The sequence below is a fragment of the Manacus candei genome, unplaced genomic scaffold (assembly GCF_025592945.1).
Source record: "Manacus candei isolate 608988 ecotype Guabito, Panama unplaced genomic scaffold, ASM2559294v1 h1tg000034l, whole genome shotgun sequence".
Taxonomy (NCBI): domain Eukaryota; kingdom Metazoa; phylum Chordata; class Aves; order Passeriformes; family Pipridae; genus Manacus; species Manacus candei.
In genome coordinates this window covers 16,265,899-16,285,069 of record NW_026138082.1, presented here as the reverse complement: position 1 = coordinate 16,285,069, position 19,171 = coordinate 16,265,899, and the positions used below count along the sequence as shown (strand labels likewise).

General features: G+C 36.0%; 1 protein-coding gene across 7 annotated transcripts in view; it reads right to left on the bottom strand.

The window, feature by feature from the left end:
- Window positions 1–6,305: 6,305 nt before the first annotated feature.
- Window positions 6,306–19,171, bottom strand: part of HACE1 (HECT domain and ankyrin repeat containing E3 ubiquitin protein ligase 1) — a 51,171-nt gene continuing 38,305 nt past the window's right edge. For 5 of the 7 annotated variants that reach the window (XM_051792348.1, XM_051792351.1, XM_051792350.1 and 2 more), the window contains 5 exons: window positions 14,525–14,656; window positions 13,708–13,806; window positions 13,338–13,408; window positions 7,674–7,787; window positions 6,306–7,228 (listed from right to left, as the gene is read on the bottom strand). In XM_051792348.1, coding sequence (XP_051648308.1) covers window positions 7,126–7,228; window positions 7,674–7,787; window positions 13,338–13,408; window positions 13,708–13,806; window positions 14,525–14,656 — 519 coding nt within the window. In that variant the 3' untranslated portion in view covers window positions 6,306–7,125. The other 2 variants (XM_051792354.1, XM_051792353.1) reach the window with 2 other exon arrangements.

Sequence of the window (19,171 nt, the reverse complement as noted above, 5' to 3'; positions counted from 1 at the left end):
AACAAAATTCACCATCTTCCAGCAACCCGCCCAGCTGAGTGCAACCAGTCTTCCCAGTCTCAGTGGCAGCAAACTGCAGCCTTCAGACCAGGTGAGGAAGCAAAAAGGATCACATCTCTAGGAGGCCCAGGCACTTCTCCCACTCTCCAGCTGAATGACATATCTGTTGTTAAAACACCCCTCTTATTTCACATTTATACCCGGGACACGACTCAGCTCTTCCCTGAAGATACTCTTCACTTTCAGAGGTGTGTGTCTACCATTTATTTTCTCTTTTCTCTTGCTTATGGTCTTACACCTAAGAGCATCGCTAATATGTGCCACAAATCAAGGCTAAAGCACAGTAGTTGTCTCCAGGCCACCTCACCACATCTAATCTATTAAGGAATTTAGATTCCCTACAGTACAATCCCATCCTTTAGCTGACATACACCTAAAAGCCACACTGCCGTTAACATCCACAGGCATCCAAATACCAATCAATAGCTGCATTACTTTATTTCCACAAAGTTAGAAGAAGTAATTTAAAATAGTGCTTATAGATTCACCTAAATACATCAGAATAAACTTACTAGCACAGACAAGCTGTGTATTAGAAACCTGTAAAATCTTTGCCTCTGTGCATGTAAACTAGTACCACTCTTCAAGTATTCAGGTTTCTTTCCAATCCATGTAATTTGTAGACCAAGGTGTTTTTATACACTGGACAGCACTAGAGTTCAGTTTCCTTTTACCAGAGGTTATAAATTTGACTAGACAGCAACAATTGCTTTTTAATCTAAGCAAACTGATCTGTCAGAGGCGATCAGTACAGTGAACCTATCCCATGAGAATCCTAATAATCCCGATGAATCACTTGGCGCTGTATGAAACTAAATAGTTGAACTCTTGGCACAGAATGTCACAAGCACTTAATGCACCAAGTATATACAGCTGCAAACAGTGAGCTCAGGGACATGTGCCTTCATAGTGTTTGCACTTCTGCTCAATTACTACAGCTTTCAGCATTAAGCAGTTTCTAATCATATTAGCTTTTCTTGTTTTTAAACAATTTCCCATGGAAAAAACCTGACACATATTTAGGGATATTATTTGCTGTTCCTACCAATGGTTATACATCACATTCAGAGAAAAAGATCAGGTAAAATCTGGATGAGAAACTGGGAGAGTTCTGTTTTAAGAGAAAATTTATCAATATACTGTAGTCAATACAGTAGTCAAAATGTTTCTGATGACTTTTTAACACTGACTGACATACAAATGACACTAAAGAAATATTTCCATAGACCACTGCAGCCCTTTTCATTGGTGTTTTGAGCCCATCTGTAGCATGTCAAACATATTAAGTGAGCATTTTAAAAATAATATGCTCCGACTAAATTATATGCCATGTATGTAAAGACATACAATAATGCCACATTTAAACCAAAACTAAAGGTGTGTTCTATCTTAATTCAGTTCTTATTAATATCTTAGTTCAAATTACATACAGATTTTTAAAACTGAAACTAGAAATACTGCTTAATACGCATAACTAGAAACGTTTCAATCTACCTAACTGTACAGAGGCAGTAACCTTAGGTTAATCTTAGAGCTAAGAGTAATCCAGTAACCTTACACTAGGTTTCCTTATGCAGTTTGATTCCTGCTGCCTCTAAACAACATCTAGTCCCACAGAAGTACATTAATTCGGTTATTGTCCTTAGAGTGTAAAAAAGTTGTTGAATTGACAAGTGTGTCTATAAAACATATATTACAGTCTCTAGTCTATTGGCTGTACGATTATCTATAGTAAGTCTGGATAAAAACAGATGTTCTGACTTGGAAAGCACTTATCTTTACAACTCAAGAATCCCCAAGGAGGTTTAATCTAGTTGATTTAAAGCTTTGGTCCTTAGCATCAGTTCAGTAGTTGACTGATTTTACTTCTTAACTGGACAAATGATCTTCTATGGACATGCTAAAAATTCTCAGTAACAACAGCTGCATATACAAACTACTGATTTGTCCATAATTTCAACAGCCTAAGTGAAAACTTACCCACTCTTTCAGAATGAAGGTAAGAAAGATGCAAACACACGTGCAAATTCCCCAACTACAGGGCTAAAATTGAAAGTCTTTTATTTCATGTATAAAAACCCAATCATCCAGTTAGTAGCATTAATAAAGGGAAACAAAATCTCCACAGCCTAAAACACTCTAGTATGTAGCACTTTACTGTAGTAGTACCGATAAAAATCATATATATATAAAAAATATATATAAGTAAAGTGTTTTGGATTTATGTAATGTATGTATTTAATAAATATTGTTGTTCTATATTTATTTAAATATTGTTATATATTTTATAAAATACAGCATGGAAGCAATAGAGAAAAAGAAACTACCCTTCAAAATCTGAAAAACTGAAAATGCCTTCTTGTTCTTCCCTCTTCAACAGCTGAGTCACATTCCAAAAGCTCGTGGTGCTGAGTGTAGAAGCCTGGGCAGTAAGAAGTTAATGCATTGCTATGCCTCAAACACCAATGCCCGTTCAAGAGGGCAAGTTAGAACAGGATGTGGGCCAACTTCCCTGTTCTGGTCCATGGAGACTGTACAACAGAGAGGAGCACAAGGGGTCAAGGAGTGGGCAAGACCAGTAGAGAGGGATCAATATCACCAAAAGACCCTCAAAGCCCCCCAACCCATTTCCAGAAAGGTCCAGAAGAAAGGACTGCGCATGCTGCTCACTTATTCAAATGAAGAGCGAGAAACCTAATCCCAGGGTGGGGAAGAATTACCCTCAGAGAAGACTGCTTTCTTAAACTACCAGCAGTACCATATTTGATCTAACCTTCCTCCTCCGCTTCCCTCATCACCAGGCCAGGAAGCACTCCTCCTCTTTTGTCTTTCCTTCCCCCAGATGAAAACCACCCCCCAGAAGGTAAGACATAGAAGCAAAATAGCAACTTCAGACAACACCCTTATTTTTACCGACTATAAACCATTTAAATATTGTCTCTGCTACGGAGACTGCGGTGATGTTACAACAGGAACAAGCTATTAAGACAAGGCATTCCTTGATTCACTCTCACAGCTGTCTTCCTTCTTCATAAAGGTGCCTAAAAACAAAAAATTTCCAGTGCAAATTCACTGGATTTTTTGAAATTATCAAGACAAAAGTTGTATTAAAAAGTGAGATATGCTAGAATATTTTTTCAGTATCTTTTAGCATTTTAATAACTGCTTAAAACGTGTATTTAATAGAATGCTTTATAATAAAGTTATTTACTAGCTCTTTGGAACGGTTACTGGATGCTCTTGTGCCCAGGGAGCAGAACTGCAAAGACTACTTTCTTTCAGAGCCAAAGGTCAACTCACAATTACAGAAAGAATAACAAGTCACTTGGTTCAATTTCTATGCCTGGTTCCTGTGCAGCACCACAGAGGTGTTACTAGAAAACCACCTACACATTAAGACTTGGAAGAACATTTACAGAGTATTGCATGTCTGCATTTTGTGAGTGACAAATAAGGGGGTTTTATTTATTTTTCAAAAGGTTTAGAAAAGCACTCTGAGCAATATTCTCCCCCTTCCCTGGTCTACACTCCATACATCCAGGTTGGACGTCATGAAGAGAGCTTCTGCTCCTGCTCAGGTCTGGAAGAGGAACGCTTCTGAGACACTACTTGAGCTGTACTTGCAGAGGGGAATCAGCTCATTCAAACTGAATAAACTAAATTGGTTTCTTTAGTCCAAAAAAACTAAAATTAGAAATTTGAGTTTATATTCCTAAATAAAGAGTTAATATGTTTCCAAAGCAGAGGCGACCCTAATATTTTTCTCTACTATAGGTGTGGAAGTCTCCAAGCCAACCATCTTTTCCCTCTCATTCCATTTTCAATTTTATGTGACTATGGAACATACAGTAAAAGTCATTAAGCTACATTTTACAGTTTATGGTTTTAATGGTTTTGCAACATTAGATGCACAACACATTTTCAAGCATCAAAAACTAGGCTTTGCTATCTAACATTTCATAAAGATAATAAAAGTTAATGAGCACTGATGATCTATGATCTGACAAGACATCTGTTCTGTTCTTTCCGAGATAAAACATTCACCCTGACTGGTTCTGGCACAGTGGGAGAGAACAAATATAAACTAATTAATCATTCTAAACTATAAGCTATATTAAGTTATAGTTTCTCAACAGGCTTTTCACACCCTGTTGCTAATAGGGCACAGGTGTCCTAAAAACAGTCTTTCAATGCAGTAATTAAATCCTGCCAATTTAACATGGTCAGCTGCAGCCACCAGCACTGTTCAGAGTTTCAGCAGAAAAAAACAAACTATTCAAACAAGTAATAACAAGGCTGATGTTATACCAAGAGTCCAGTATCAAGATCTCTATTCCCATTTTCTACATAATTTCACCATGTTTTCTTATTACGGGAGGATTTTAAAATTACTTCATTCTGACCCAATATGGGGGTAAGTAGTACAAACATTACAAGAAATACTACAAGATACTTCATAGAGGACATGACTAACATTTACATGGAGGGGGGAGGAGTAATCTGTGTCACCATTTGTGAGACTGTAAGAGGGAGGTCTGTCACAGGAAACTTGAGAACAATGAAACATGTACACTCCATGACATTTCAAAACCAGCTTCCGAGCATTTAAATGTACTGTTTGAGACCAAATTCAGCCTGTTAATATTTATGTCACCTACAGCATAATAAAGAAGAGAAAAAAAAACCCTCAAATGATTCTTTTTTCCCTTCACTCAGCCTTACAGTATGACATGTTTTGAACACTATGCAGGAGTATGCAAGGTTTTGGCTTCCCGCAAACTGCTGTATATTACTGTAAATAGAACATGTGAAATAGAAAAAAAATTAAAAATCAGAGATTGCATAGCAGTTAATAAACAACAGTGTTTACAGTAAAACCCTAAGATAAAGACAAAAATCCCAGTTTTACACAGAGAAAACAAATACCTAATTCCTGACAAATACCTTGTACTGCTCAAAACACTGTCCTGCTATCAATCTACCTTGCAGAGGCACATAATAAAATAAGCTATAGAACCAGGGAACCAAGCATGGCCCAGCTGCGCAGAAAAGCAAAGTACTTTTGCTAACTGAGGGATCCAAGACAACTGGTATTTAACACTAAAACCCCACACAGCCTCAAACATCTAACCTATCTAAATAGACAAAGCTTCCTAGAGCATGCCAGAGGAACAGCATTTCTCCACTGACTGAACAGTTAACCAGCTTTCACTGGACTGCCCCGCTGGAAGAGTCTGCTCTTTCCACTAACTAAAACCAGTATTCTCCTTAATTGCAGTCACAGACTCCACCTAAGAATTTAAACCAACATTTATAAAACATGTGCACAAACAGAATCAGAAAGGCTTAGCTCAAAGGAATATTACTGTGGCAAGACTGAGTCAGATGGTCCATGGATTTCTCTTTCACACTTCTGGAGAGATTATGCATGCTTTAGAGTAAAATAAATAAAATGTGAAATAAACCAGCATTAAGTAAGCAGCCTAGACAGATCAGCTGGTGAACTCAGGCTACACATGTATTAGCACTTAGTGCAGGAAAACATGAATGGATCAGTAGGAGACAGTTTCTTCTGTGGAGCTGAAACTTAAAATATATGCATTTGGGGGGGTTGCTATGTCTGAATTAATTTATGAACTCTTCAGATCACCTCCTCAGATTATTTAAGTCTTGCAGACACAAATTTGATGCTCATCCATTAGCATTTAGTACATTTTTGGATCGTGTTTTCCTGTTTAGTTTTATCTAAACAGATTTCAGTTTGTATTCTCTGAAGCAAAAGCATGACAAGTAGGGATGACAAGATTAATTTACAAAGAAAAAATACACCCCCAAACGAAAAAACACACCGACAACTAAAAAAAACACTCCTAGCCTGAATCAAAACAATAATGTAGACCTATCCCAGGCTCCCTGGAAAAGCAATTATGCAATAGCATCATCAACCCCAACATGGGCAGCTACTTATCAAAAACACATGCTGATAAGCCCTTGCTCTGTATTTTTGTATATTATTTGAGTAATATATTTTAATTCTACACAAATTTTGACATGAGATTCTACTAATTATATTCTTGTCAGTTAACCTCATAAGCTCAATTTTCTTCCTTGTTCATCTCTTTATGCTCATCCATACACTTTGACAATGACTTCTCAAATGCTGCTTCCAAGACAATTTAAATTACATAAAGATTAATAACATCCAGAGGTAAAAAAAAGAATAATCCACCCAGAGACACACAGACTTGTCACATTCAGATTCTGGTTAAAATACTAAAATTTAATAATACCTTTCAAAGATACAGTTATGTCAAGGAAAGAGTAAAGGCATTCAAACAATGGATATAGATCTTAAATAATGTTTACAAATTCTAAACTGCAAGTTGACTATAAAGTCACAAATACTTTAAATATTTGCTAGAATATAGTGTAAATTCTAATATAAATTAGATAAACTCAATCTGTTATTTTTTACAGTCATAACAACCTAATCTTTACATACTATATACATTAAAATACCAAAAAGTTATAAAATTTTCTCTGTTACTATGCAAAGAAATGGAAAATACATCAGCTCTGTCTTACTGTACAATATCCGAACTGAATTTCTGTAGTGGTCTCTGCAAAAATAAATGGCACTTTCACATGCAACAAGGCATAAAGTACAACTCTCTCCATTAGCAGTATTCCATCTGAGTGCAAAGTAAACTACAATGCAAATGTCATTCAACCACATAGTCAGAAATCAAAAGTAAACTGGGGAAAGAGATTCTGACAAACTTTCTCATACTGAAGTAATAATGAAAAGCATGTAAACTGATTTCCATACAGGTCTGTAATTTTAAAAAATGAAAATACAGCATACTGAGAAGATTGTTGTGATGGTATGAAAGCTACCTTGACAACACAATAATGGAAGGAAAGCTGATGATCCCGTGCAAATTCTGAAGCCCAGCCCTGTCAATGGGCTGCAGCATCTAAGCTGTTTCTCTATTGACAGTTTCCAAAATTACTTCTGCCACTCAAAATTGCACATTAGCAGTCAGATAAGTTTCGTAGACTTCATTATGCCATTGTGTAGCCGTAGCTTCCACAGTGCAATGCCACAAGAAGCCTGTCTTTCAGGATTTCTTTACTTGGGTATTCAGGTAACTTGAGCATGTTGATACTGAAAAGAAAGAAAAAAAAAAGCCACATCACAGTTCAGCAAGAAACTCAACAGTAAAGATTTCTGATCGAACCCCCTGAAGAGACCACATTTATGGTAGAAAACAAACCTGTGCTGCCTTATAGTACCACTGAGCATTCAAATATATTGCAGGAAATTAAGTGTTTTTTCACTTCAGTAAGTTGTAAAAGAACAATTTAACTTTAAAATTCCTTTATTAATTTCACTGCTTTCAATTAGGCAAAATCAAGTAATAAACAATGAGCAAACATAATGTAACATCATCTGGATTAAAACCTACGGCTTTCTTGTTGGATAGTGAATACTCCAAAAACTGTCAAATTTTCTTTGGGACCTCTTAATATTGAAAAGAACTGTACTTTTGACTGTGACTGCCATGAAAAAGCTCTGTTTTAAGATATTTCAATAAGCCTAGTTAACATACCATGTGCTTGATGTCGGTAAAAGATTTTCAGTATATGGTACAGCAGCAATTGTAAAATTTTGCAATCCGCTGCCACCCATTATATGGGCAAAGCCACCATGAGGCACCCTGGAACTGAGAAAATTCACAGAGATTAGACCATTGCAATAATGCTATAAAGCAAAACCTATAATCTTTACACTGAAAATATCTCTTATTTAGAGCAATTTGACAGTTACTAATACTTTTATCAAGGTTCCCCTTCTCTTAGTAATATCAAAATTCTCTTCGTCTAAATGCATTTAATTACAAGATTGAATAATAGATTAGTCCACTTAAATTAGGCACCAAATTGTTTGAATGATATTTAAGATAATTCTGCTTGCAAGGAGAACTCATTTCTACAACCAGTTTTTGTAACAAAATGTTCACAGAATCATAGAATATCCTGAGTTGGAGGGGACCCACAAGGATCATCGAAGTCCAACTCCTGGCCCTGCAGGGATCACATCATGTTCCTCAGAGTATTATCCAAACACTTCTTGAACTCTGTCAGGCTTGGTGAGCTTCCCCACATCCCTGGGGAACCTGTTCCAGTGCCCAACCACCCTCCAGGTGAAGAACCTGTCCATAATATGCAACCTGACCCTCCCTGACACAGCTTCATGTCATTTCCTTGGGTCCTGTCACTGGTCACCAGAGAGAAGAATCCCTCCCTTTCTGCTTATAAGGAACCTGTAGACTGCAATGAGGTCTCTCCTCAGTCTCCTCTTCTCCAGACTGAACAAATCAAGTGATCTCATACCACTTCCCCTCAAGGCCCTTCACCATCTTTGTAGCCCTCCTTTGGGTAGTTTCTAATAGCTTTATATCTTCCTTATATTGTGGCATTATCTCAGTTAAGATAAACATGGTTATTTATGTTTACACTTTAAGAAATCCTACATCATAAAAGAGTTTATTCTCTGATTACTATCTATGGAACAAATGACCAAAGTGTCCTTGATATATCTATTCATTTACTACTTCAGACCAAATATTACAAGTAACTAATAAAACCATTACATCACTCACACTATCACCCAGTGACAAACTATGGCAAAACCAGAACACACTAAAAAAGAATCACTAGCATCTTCAGGAACGCATTCTCACTTAATCATATTATTAAATTCTTTTCCATTTACCAGTGTATTATTTAAAGATTACTCAAGGCGTAAATGGGCAATAGCCTGGAGTGTTCAAAGTCCCTCCCTATAATTTTAAACTAACAAATAGAACATAATTCAGATATTCATATTTATTCATAACACCAATTTAAGCTGGAATGCACTATAAGATAACATGTTGTTAGTATAGCCCACACAATCAGAAAAAAAAACCAAAACAAAAAAAACCTCAATCCCCCCAAAACCCACTATAATGAAAGGATAAGGACTACAGAAGTTGAATGCATTAGGAACAATGTCACCAGGAGGGCAAGGGGGGGTGATCCTTTCCCTGTACTCGGGGAAAAATATTTGGAGTCCAGCTCCAAGCTCTCCACTACAGTAGAGACAGGGATATAATGCAGGAAGTTGAGCAAAGGACCATGAAGATTGTAAAGGATTGGAGTACCCAACACAGGAGGAGAGCGAGCTCGGGCTTTTCAGCCCTGGAGAAGGCTCAGGGGAATCTGATCAATATGTATAAATACCTGAAGGAAGGAATAAACAAGATGAAGCAGTCAGTGGTCCCCAGTTACAGGACAAGAGGAAATGGGTACAAATGGAAGTCCTGGAAATTTCCATTTAAACACAAGAAAAACTTTTTTACTGTGAGGTGGTCAAACACTGGTACAAGTTGCCCAGAGAATTGGGAGGTTAGCACTCCTGGAGACAGTCAAAACCTGTCTGGACAAGATCTTGAGTATCCAGCTCACCTCACTCTGCTCTGAATAGGGTGCTGGACTAGACAATCTGAGAATAGCTCAGTTGGTTAAAGAATGGTGCTAATAACACCAAGGTCATGGGTTTGGTCCTCATATGGGCCATTCACTTAAGAGCTGGACTTGGTGATCCTTGTGAGTCCCTCCCAACTCAGAATATTCTGTGAAAATCTTAATCTCCAGAGGTCCCTGCCAATCTCAGCTCATCTGTGATTTTGTTGCTAGCAAAGAAAGAAACAAAATAAACTTTCCATAAAATATATATCAGCTGTTACAATTCTGGATTACAGGTATCTATATTAAAAACAATGCTCCCATATTCACCAAATCAAGTGACTACAAAAACAGGAGCAAGAAAAGAAGTAATGGTTTTACTCACGGTAAAACTACTTGGCAAAAATGCAAAAGAGTAAAGGTTGCTACTGCTAAATGTGAAGGACCTAGGACACAACTCACTGTAATACTTTCTAAACGTACCTTTAAGAACTACCTATAGTATCTAATATATAAATCTGTATCACTTAGCTTGATAACAGCAATGCTGGGCATATAGTTCTAACACTGCTATACAAGGCAACCACTATGGAGGGAAGTGCTGATTATTGGCAGCATATTATTTCTGACACAAATGGAATTGTGCTCACAGCAACAGTTCAGAAGAGTTGTAAAGATTTTACAGCCATACTGTTATACTGTAATTTCGGCTCATATTCCACTACAGTTCTGCCTCCCCTGCAGTGACTTTTTTTTCCCCTCTAGCATTCCACATTCAAATCAGTGATAAAACACAGATCTAACTGCTGAAAATTTTTCATTCAATCCACTATTAGCTAAAAGTTTTTGCAATGTAACTTATTATAATTTTTTCCAAACAACAGGTAAAAATTGTATAGTATGATCACAGTTTTGAACATTTTAAAGAAACAGATCGCTGCCAACTTATGCTTTCAAGAAATGAGTTTTCTCTCCAAGGAACACACTGCCAATATAGTAAAGAAAACCTTCCAAATATATGCAAAAAAATATCACAATATCTTACCTCTTCTACTGCATGTGCAAATAGCTTTGAAGAAGAGCAACAATGCAATTTCATAGCTTTGGAAATTTCAGCATTTAAAATGTTTAAGTTTATATCTGAATCCTAACATTTCTACCTATTTTTCTACTGACAGGTTTTGCATAAATTTAGTTGAAATGAAAACACTGTACAAGAGATAATTTAAGCTGGTTTCCTTATGTTTTGTTATACTTCTATAACAGTAGGCAAATACGTATTTCACATTTAACAACTATGCTGAATTTCCCTTAAAATAGCAGAAGCATATTGCTTATTGCTCAACGAAAACTACAGTCCCCAAAGAATTAAACAGCAATCTTTATACTTGTAAAATACCGGTAAAGTAGAATATATCATACAGAATTTATCAAGCTGACAACACTTCCCTCCAACTGCTTACTAAAAACCTAATCAAAAGCTGTCAATAGATAATTACCAATAATTTACCCAAATACTATTATAAATACTAAATAGATCAAGAAAGGGAAAAAATAAGTAAAAGCATGTAGAATTGGCAATACCATCTCAAGCAGCTGTCAGTTGAGAAAGAGTAAGTCGTGCATAAGTAAACTTTCAGATCCCCACCATGAGGCACAAAAATATTTAGGCTTTTTCTTGAGTTTGCTAAGACCACCAAGTACATTCAAACTTTGCTCACGACAATTCCTTCACTGTTAAAAGATGTTTTAAAATTGGTATTCATGACAAATGCAATGGCATCTCCACTGAAACTCCCAAGGCAAGACTTCATTACATTGAAGAGAATAAGATGTAAGAATGGGAAAAGAAGACATAAGAAAAAGTTTAAGAAATATTTAGAGATGTCAGAGAAACACTGCAGACATAATCATAAATATATTTTTTTTATTTAATTCACTAGACTAATTTCATAGTCTTCGGAAATAAAGAACAGTTGCGCTTCACACAGACACAGAAAATCAAGTAAGTGAATGTGCAGAAGAGATTAAAGGGAAATGGAAACAAACAATGAAGATTTTGAATATAGCCTGGCGACCACTACACAGAAACAAATTCTTCACTAAGAAAATGCCAAGCCAGAAGATGTTCATAGTTGGAAATCAGATATACTTTTAGTGGATAATTTTACTTATGATACCAGCCTGTACTAGACTAACTTGTGTTTTAGCTCACAGATAAGACAGCATCTAAATCTTCCCTGCCCAGAAACCAGGACTGTCTGGGGATTTATGTGCAAAAATGTGAGCTGCATTAGAGGTAACTTTAAAAAGTTAAATTTTTATGGAAAAATATACCTACTGCATTGCAGTCACTGAAGAAAACACATAAATGGTTCCTTCTAGCCGATACAGAAAAAAAAAAAAAGAAAAAAAAGGCAAATTGTTTTTCAATTCCAGCCCACAGTTCCTAAAAGCCTCAGCAAAAATTTCTTTCCTACTAACAAAATGGGTAAGAACAAGACAGTAGGTGATTTGTGACCAAAATGAATGGTACTGAAGCACGTATTAATCAGACAACGTAATTGTTTACTTGATAGAAGTGTCCCTTAGAATCCAGTAGACTATTGTAAATGCCATGAAAACAATGAATGCCACTTCAGTACCATTTGGAATGTTTTAAGAAGCATTTGAAACATGACCTTACATCTTAAAGATCCTTATTTGCTCTCTAGATTTAGAAATGGACTAGTTCACTAAAAATGAAAGACCAGCAGTTGGCATGCAACACATATGCAGTTAGAACTGCAGAAATCATTTCTTCAGAGGACAAAAGGATCAGTGTGCACAGATTGTCCATGATTCCTAAAAACAAGGAAATTCATAATAAATCAAGTGAAACTAATAGAATTTGAAGACTCTGTCATTTGATGATACATCCATGACTATGAAATTCCTTAATATAAAAGGCAAATTTTGAAGATCTTAATTTGTATTTTATCATTGCTTAGCCACAAAACTTATACACAAAAGGTCATCTACTCTACTAATTCTAGAATATGAAGGGAACATCAAAGTAAAAAGACAGTGGGATCTCTGCCTGCCATCAGAAAAAGACTGGATTGAACAGCTCAGGTGCCACATATATGTCTACAGACCCATTTTGTGAGATGTCTGTACACACAAGCTCAGTAACTCAAGGGGCATTTATTGCTCAAAACCTTCCCTCACTGCCCCCAAACCATAAGGGAAATAAAAGTGGCTTTCCCTAGAGAACAAATAGAATTTAGGACAGAAAACCTATATAAAGCAAACAGTCCTGCATAAGGTTACATCTTCACTTACCTCGACATATTGCACTAATGTTAAATTCAACTCAGCTTTAGGAGAAGGATGTTCTGTTTACACTAACTGAAGTGATACCTAGTTATCTCATATATTACAGCCTCTATTGATTACTGGAGAAACCAACAGTCACATAAATATGCAACAGGAAGAATATAAAGCACAGTTAAATTCGCTATAGCCTTGTTAAAAATTGCCTGGACAGCAACAAAGGCCTCTTGCAAAGTAGTCAAGTATAATAAATACGTAATCAATCATTTTGCTGGCAACACAGGTAGCAAAGGTATTAACACACACTTTGTCTACTTTGATAAACATATAGAATGCCCAAGTCTGCAAAACAGTTTCTAGCTAGATGATCTTTCATGGCAATCTCAAGTCTCTTGACTTATTTCAGAGTATCTAGACAATGTATTTGTTCTTACAGAAAAGTCTCTCACCTGCCAGTAACAAACTGTAATAGTAATACTCTCTCTTCCTGAGTTAGTTCCTCCACCACATCCCAGAACCACTAGATAAAAAATAAGTTAGTTTGTATTTTCCATTAAATACTTGTAATACTTGAAAATATAATGGTAAAACAATAAGCGAAATATTTGCCAGTCTGCTACTTAAATTATGGAAATTCATACACAATTAAGTAACTTAATGTAGGAATACAATATTAAAAAAATCCACAAATTTCAGCCAAAATAAGCTTCCATGAACACACAAAGATAATGAGAACAACAACAAAATCATCTTTCTTGGATTAAAATGAAATAGTCTACATTATTCAAAAAAAAAAAAAAAAAGCCAAACCAAATTTACCTGAATAACTTGGTCTCCTCTCTCATAGCCACTCGTATATTCTGTATTTTTTAACCAGTCATTCACATCAATTTCTGGCATACCAGACAACAAGAGCTCCTTCAGAAGAAGCACACAGGTTGTGATTACTCCTCCTGATTAACCATTAATTTCAAGAGTTTATGCTATCTTAAAAAGCATTGCTTTAAGAAGTAGAAAAATTACAGTGCTTTTTCTGTTTAGTTGCAACGTTATAGAACTTACCATTAAATTTTAATTCAAGATTTTTGAATTCAGGTAACTTCACACAATCTATTTAATTTCAGTATGCAGTATCAGGAGAGAAAAATTATTGCCAAAGAATCTGAAAGAAGAAAGCTCTGAGTTTTGGCATGACTTGGGACAAAACTTGATATGTGTTGGTTACAAAAGATCAAACCACCAACAAAAACTTAGTGAAATTTGATACTGCGACTCAGAAAAATTAAAGACAATTGACAGCATCTCCTTACTTTTAGAGGATTTCTGTCCTCCTCAAGGAAAATATAAAAAGACTTAAAGGCCATGACATCCCGATTCATATTGAAATTACAATTCAAGGCATTTATCATGGCCATATGAAGCCATCACCTTCCAGAAAGTTGGTAATTCTGAGTAATTAGAAAAAGCAGGAATACACATAATGAGATCCTAACTGATAGATGGCTGGGAAGCAAAACCAAAGTGAAAGCTATAAAATGTTTATTTTGTGATTACTGAGCTTTACTTCTACATCATTACACTGCCAATGAAGTATGCTGAACAAAGTATTTAAAAATATATAGGCATTTCTGCTTACCAGTTCATATTCATCAAAAAGCTGGATCAAAGATGGAGGAATGAACATATGGAAGCCTTGTAAAAAGGCATTTATCTGAGGCTGAATGGCTCTTGTCATTCTGAGCTCTGTCACAAGCTGGACATACTCAGCCTGCAATGTAGAAAATGACATTAAGATATACCACAGCAAAACCCCAGAGCTTGTACAAACGCATTCACACAAATGCTGTCCTCCATATATTACAGATCTCATCCACTGCAAGATAAGAATCCCTATGCACTTTCCACATTGAAGAAACCCAAAACAATTAAGAAGATTCCTCCAAGTTCCGAGCCCCTTCTGGTCTTCCCTCTTCCTTCCTTCCAAAGACAATTCCAAAACAGAACAGTTTAAATTGTTACATAACCCAGTCAAAAAACAGGGACTTCAAACAAGATAAAGGAAGTGAATAAAACTTAATTTGTCATGCCTGCCATCTAATACAACCACCATTGTGCTCAACTAAGGACATAAACACGTCAAGGTTTGTAAACAAAAATATTCTATTAAGAAAACTGACATAACTCAGGAAAAAGGGTAAACTTCTGAAGGAATATTTGTGAGTGAAAAAGCTTCCTAGATTTCCCCCTATCTCTAGAAGTCTAACAGAATATACTACTTACCTCTGCAAGCTTTGTTATCTTAATAAGAATTTCAATTTTTTAAAGCAAGCCTTGAAAATCTCCTTAGTTTATTAAAAAAAAAAAAAAACAAACCAGAAAATAATTTCTACCATAGTCATGGGAATAGACTATATCATGCTTTAGGGATTTGAGGGCTCTGTTCCCTTTAAAAGATGCCAGCTAGAAAAGGAATCCACCAGAACTTCCCTTTTGTTGAGAACACAAAAGCCTAGGAGGCATTAATGGAGGAAGGTTTCTAGGAGATAGGCAAAAGTAAACCTCTATGAATATGTCTCATTTACTCTGACAAATGTACACAAATCTAATAAAGTTTCTCTACTTAAGAAAAAAGTTTCCTACCTGAAAACAAAATTTCTTCCTACATTATTTATGGTACTCAGTTTCAAAGAAATGCTTTGACTTCCTAATAATGACTTTTAGTAAGAAAATCATGAAATGTATCTCCCAACTAAACTGACTATCAGCTTCCTTCAAGACAATAATCTTACAAAAATACTTTGATTTTTAATTTTAAAAAAACTTCAGCCTAAACTTTTAGGTTCTGAACCTGCACAAAAGCAACCAAGCATTTTTTCTTTCCTCCCTTTCAGTAAAACAGAATGAAGTATGAAATATTTCAAAACAGAAGAATATTTTTCAAAGTCAGCTCCTTACATTCACAGAGGTACAAAGGGATTGTCACTTGCTTTGCAGTTGGAAGGTATTTTTACATACATTAGCACCATTTTGCTAGAGTGAAAAGACAATTAATTTGTGAAGTGCTCTGAAAAACATGACCTAATCATATTTTTAACTGCAGAACTGTTCCAAAAAATATAGTTTCAATCTAGAAACCTCCTCAGGTTGCTTCTACTATCAGTGGAGATGAAGACACCTCTCTTCTCTAAGGACTGAGGGGTAGCCAAAGCAGATTAACTGCATTAGACAGAAGTCAGCCTCTGCACATACAGAAGAAATCAGAAGCTTTCGCATTACCAGGATTTGAAATAATGTTAACATCGGTCTTCTTCAATGATCAGAAATGCTTGTTTTACATCTCTTAAACTGCTGTTACATATACTAGGCTGTTCAGAAAACAGAGTAGAAAGTAAAATTCACAACCTTAGTTTTAAAAAATCCATTTAAGAAAAAGAATATGACTTATTTTCTGTATTACAAAAATACTACATTGAACACTTTAATTATGAGAGAAAGCAGTTGCTGTGCTTTAGGTGTAACAAGAAATGTTTTAAATAGCCTTGAACAGCTGAGCATCCTGACTACCAGCACTGGCACATGATGAAAGACCTGTAGCACAGAATTTACACAGTATATGTCAGTAAAAACTGGTCAATTTGTTTTTTTCTCTGTTCACTTCATTTATATTTTATTCTCTCTCAGAAGCCTTAGGAGCACATTAGAAAACAGAAGTACCCATATAATTTCAGATCTACATATGCATCCCCACACAGTGCACAAAAGGTACAATCCAGACTTCTTTTAAGAAGGGAGATTTGATTGAACACACATTAGATGGGCATCACAAATATGATGATAAAGTCTAGTTTGGGTGACGGTTGTTCTGTATTTTCCTTTGAGGTAAATAAAGCAGAGATCATGCCTCCTCGATTTCACAATCGCATATACTGTGAAACAAGGATCAATGTTTATGACGCTCAGATTCAGAAAGCAGCTCCATTCCAAAGCTGCCTGGAAAAAAACCCACAATTTTTTACTGCCAAACAGCACAGCCAGCTCAAACAGACAAGCCCTGGAAGGACGGAGAAAGCCATATGATTGTGGAGATTTGCACCATTCTTTAATAAAACATAGTTATACTTTGACTAGCTCTAATTTTATTTTTTTTCTAGAAAGTAGAAAGCTGCAAAAAAACACACAGCAAAGAACAAAGATAAATGCACATTATGACACTGGACACAGCCTGAATTTTCCCTCTGAAGTCTCTCCTTTACCATGACAAAAGGCAGCTGAACCACAGCTATAACTGATACTTCAGCTGCCTGTTACATGGACATTGCAAGACACGAATATCTGAATCAAATCGTCCCAAAACCATTCACCTATTACACAGCTGATATTAAAAAAATTCCCTTGTTCAAAGAAAATAACTTTTTACAAATTGCTCTTAATACTGGTGCATTTACTCTGTTTCAGTTTTCAATGTAGGAAATGGACTGTTTGGGTGATTTCTGCAGGGGTGGGGGCTGGGGTTTTTTTGTGGGTTTACTGTTTGGGGTTTTTTTAAGGAATAAAGATTCAGTCAATTTCATTTAAAAAAAAAAGCTCTCCTTCAAGCAAGTAATCTGCTAGTGTGCATACATAGCACATTCTTCTAGAAGCTGAATTTTCTTCTCCCAGAGGCATAGCAAATACAATGAGTTTTAAACAGTGATCTTTTATTCCTTGGGTAAAGGCAGGAAAAAAAAAAGATATGTCTTGCAGGAAAAAGATTTTTTTTTTTTATAAAGGAAAGTAGACACATTCTTACTTAAAAGGATAGAACAGCTAAGGTAAAACATACTGCAAAACTACGTCACATGAAAGAAACTGGAAAAAATTCCCCAACACCATTAAAACACAGATCTACAATTTTCAGCCAGGTGGCCACTATCAACGACTTTGCCACTGAACAAAAGACAGTGCCATTTACAGATGGTTTTTGACTTCACATTTTGCAACTGCAAATTCAAAAAAATCAATTAATATTAATAGTTTCAAACCTACTGCCAGAGTCATCCATTTCTTACCAACTTTGAAATAAATGCTACACAAACTCCAGCCACAGCTGGGGTATATGGCTCTGCTGAATATGGAGGCATCTGCTCTACACATTTTCAACCACCCTTTGCAGTCCGTGCCCCAACTCCAAAGTTAACAGAGCAATTTAAGCTACTGGTGGGTAGTACCCTTTTGTGGGCAAACTTCTAATTTCATGCTAATTGAGAATGGGTTTTAAATAGTTGTTATGAAGCTAAAATTTATGTCAAATACATCATTTTTATATACTGAGAAGCTAAGACTGACCAGAAACAAGAATCAATATCCTTGCTTTCTCCAACAGATAATAAAAAAATTAAACATGTCCTGCCTTCACAATTAGACTTATTTTACCATCTGTTTTCTTTCATGAATGACTGTATTACAGGAAACATTACAGAATCAGGTTAATAATATGTATTCCTGTTATTGGAATGACACTCTGCTTTAATGAAAGTGAGGATTAAGCATACAAGAATCCAGTGCCAGTTGCTCCAACACAAATCGAAATGTCCTTGCAACAAACACTGACACCAAGTGGTCGTTTCCCAGCGCAGCAGCTGCTGACACCGCTGGTGCAGCCGAGCGCTCACTTTGTACACAGAACGGGCCAGGCCAGCCCAACACAAATGAAATTCAAAACAGAAAGCAGACATCAGCATCAAGAGTCAGTGTTACAGAAAACTGCAGGTCTACCCATGACACTCCTGCAGTTACTCGAAGCTGTTCAGTTGGTAACTGCAGAATTCAATCAGACTGATGTTGATTTTAATTTTAGATTATTTTCAAAATCCAGCTGTGTTTTTCAATATTTCTTTTTTTGAACTAATGCTGCAGAGAACTGGGGGCTTTCTAACCTGTTACTCTTACAGTAAATTATAAAGGTACATTATTTCCATACACATGAAGTGACTTGCAAATTGCTGAAAAAGCTTCCTGCAGCCTTTTACTCCATTCATTATTGCATGTTAATGTAGAGCAATCCAGTGCCATAGACTGCCCCAGAAGGCAGCACACTTTGCAACGTTAACTACAATTTTAATTTTATCAATTGCTACTGTTCTACTTCTCCAGTATATATACCCATGACTTAACTTTAGGAATATTTACAACCTTTAAAATAAACCCTTCATTTGAAGTTTCCCTTCCACAGTTCTCTCAGAAAGAAAAACCTCAAGCCTAAACTCTTTTAAAAATTTCAAAAATCACTATTTCTATATAACAT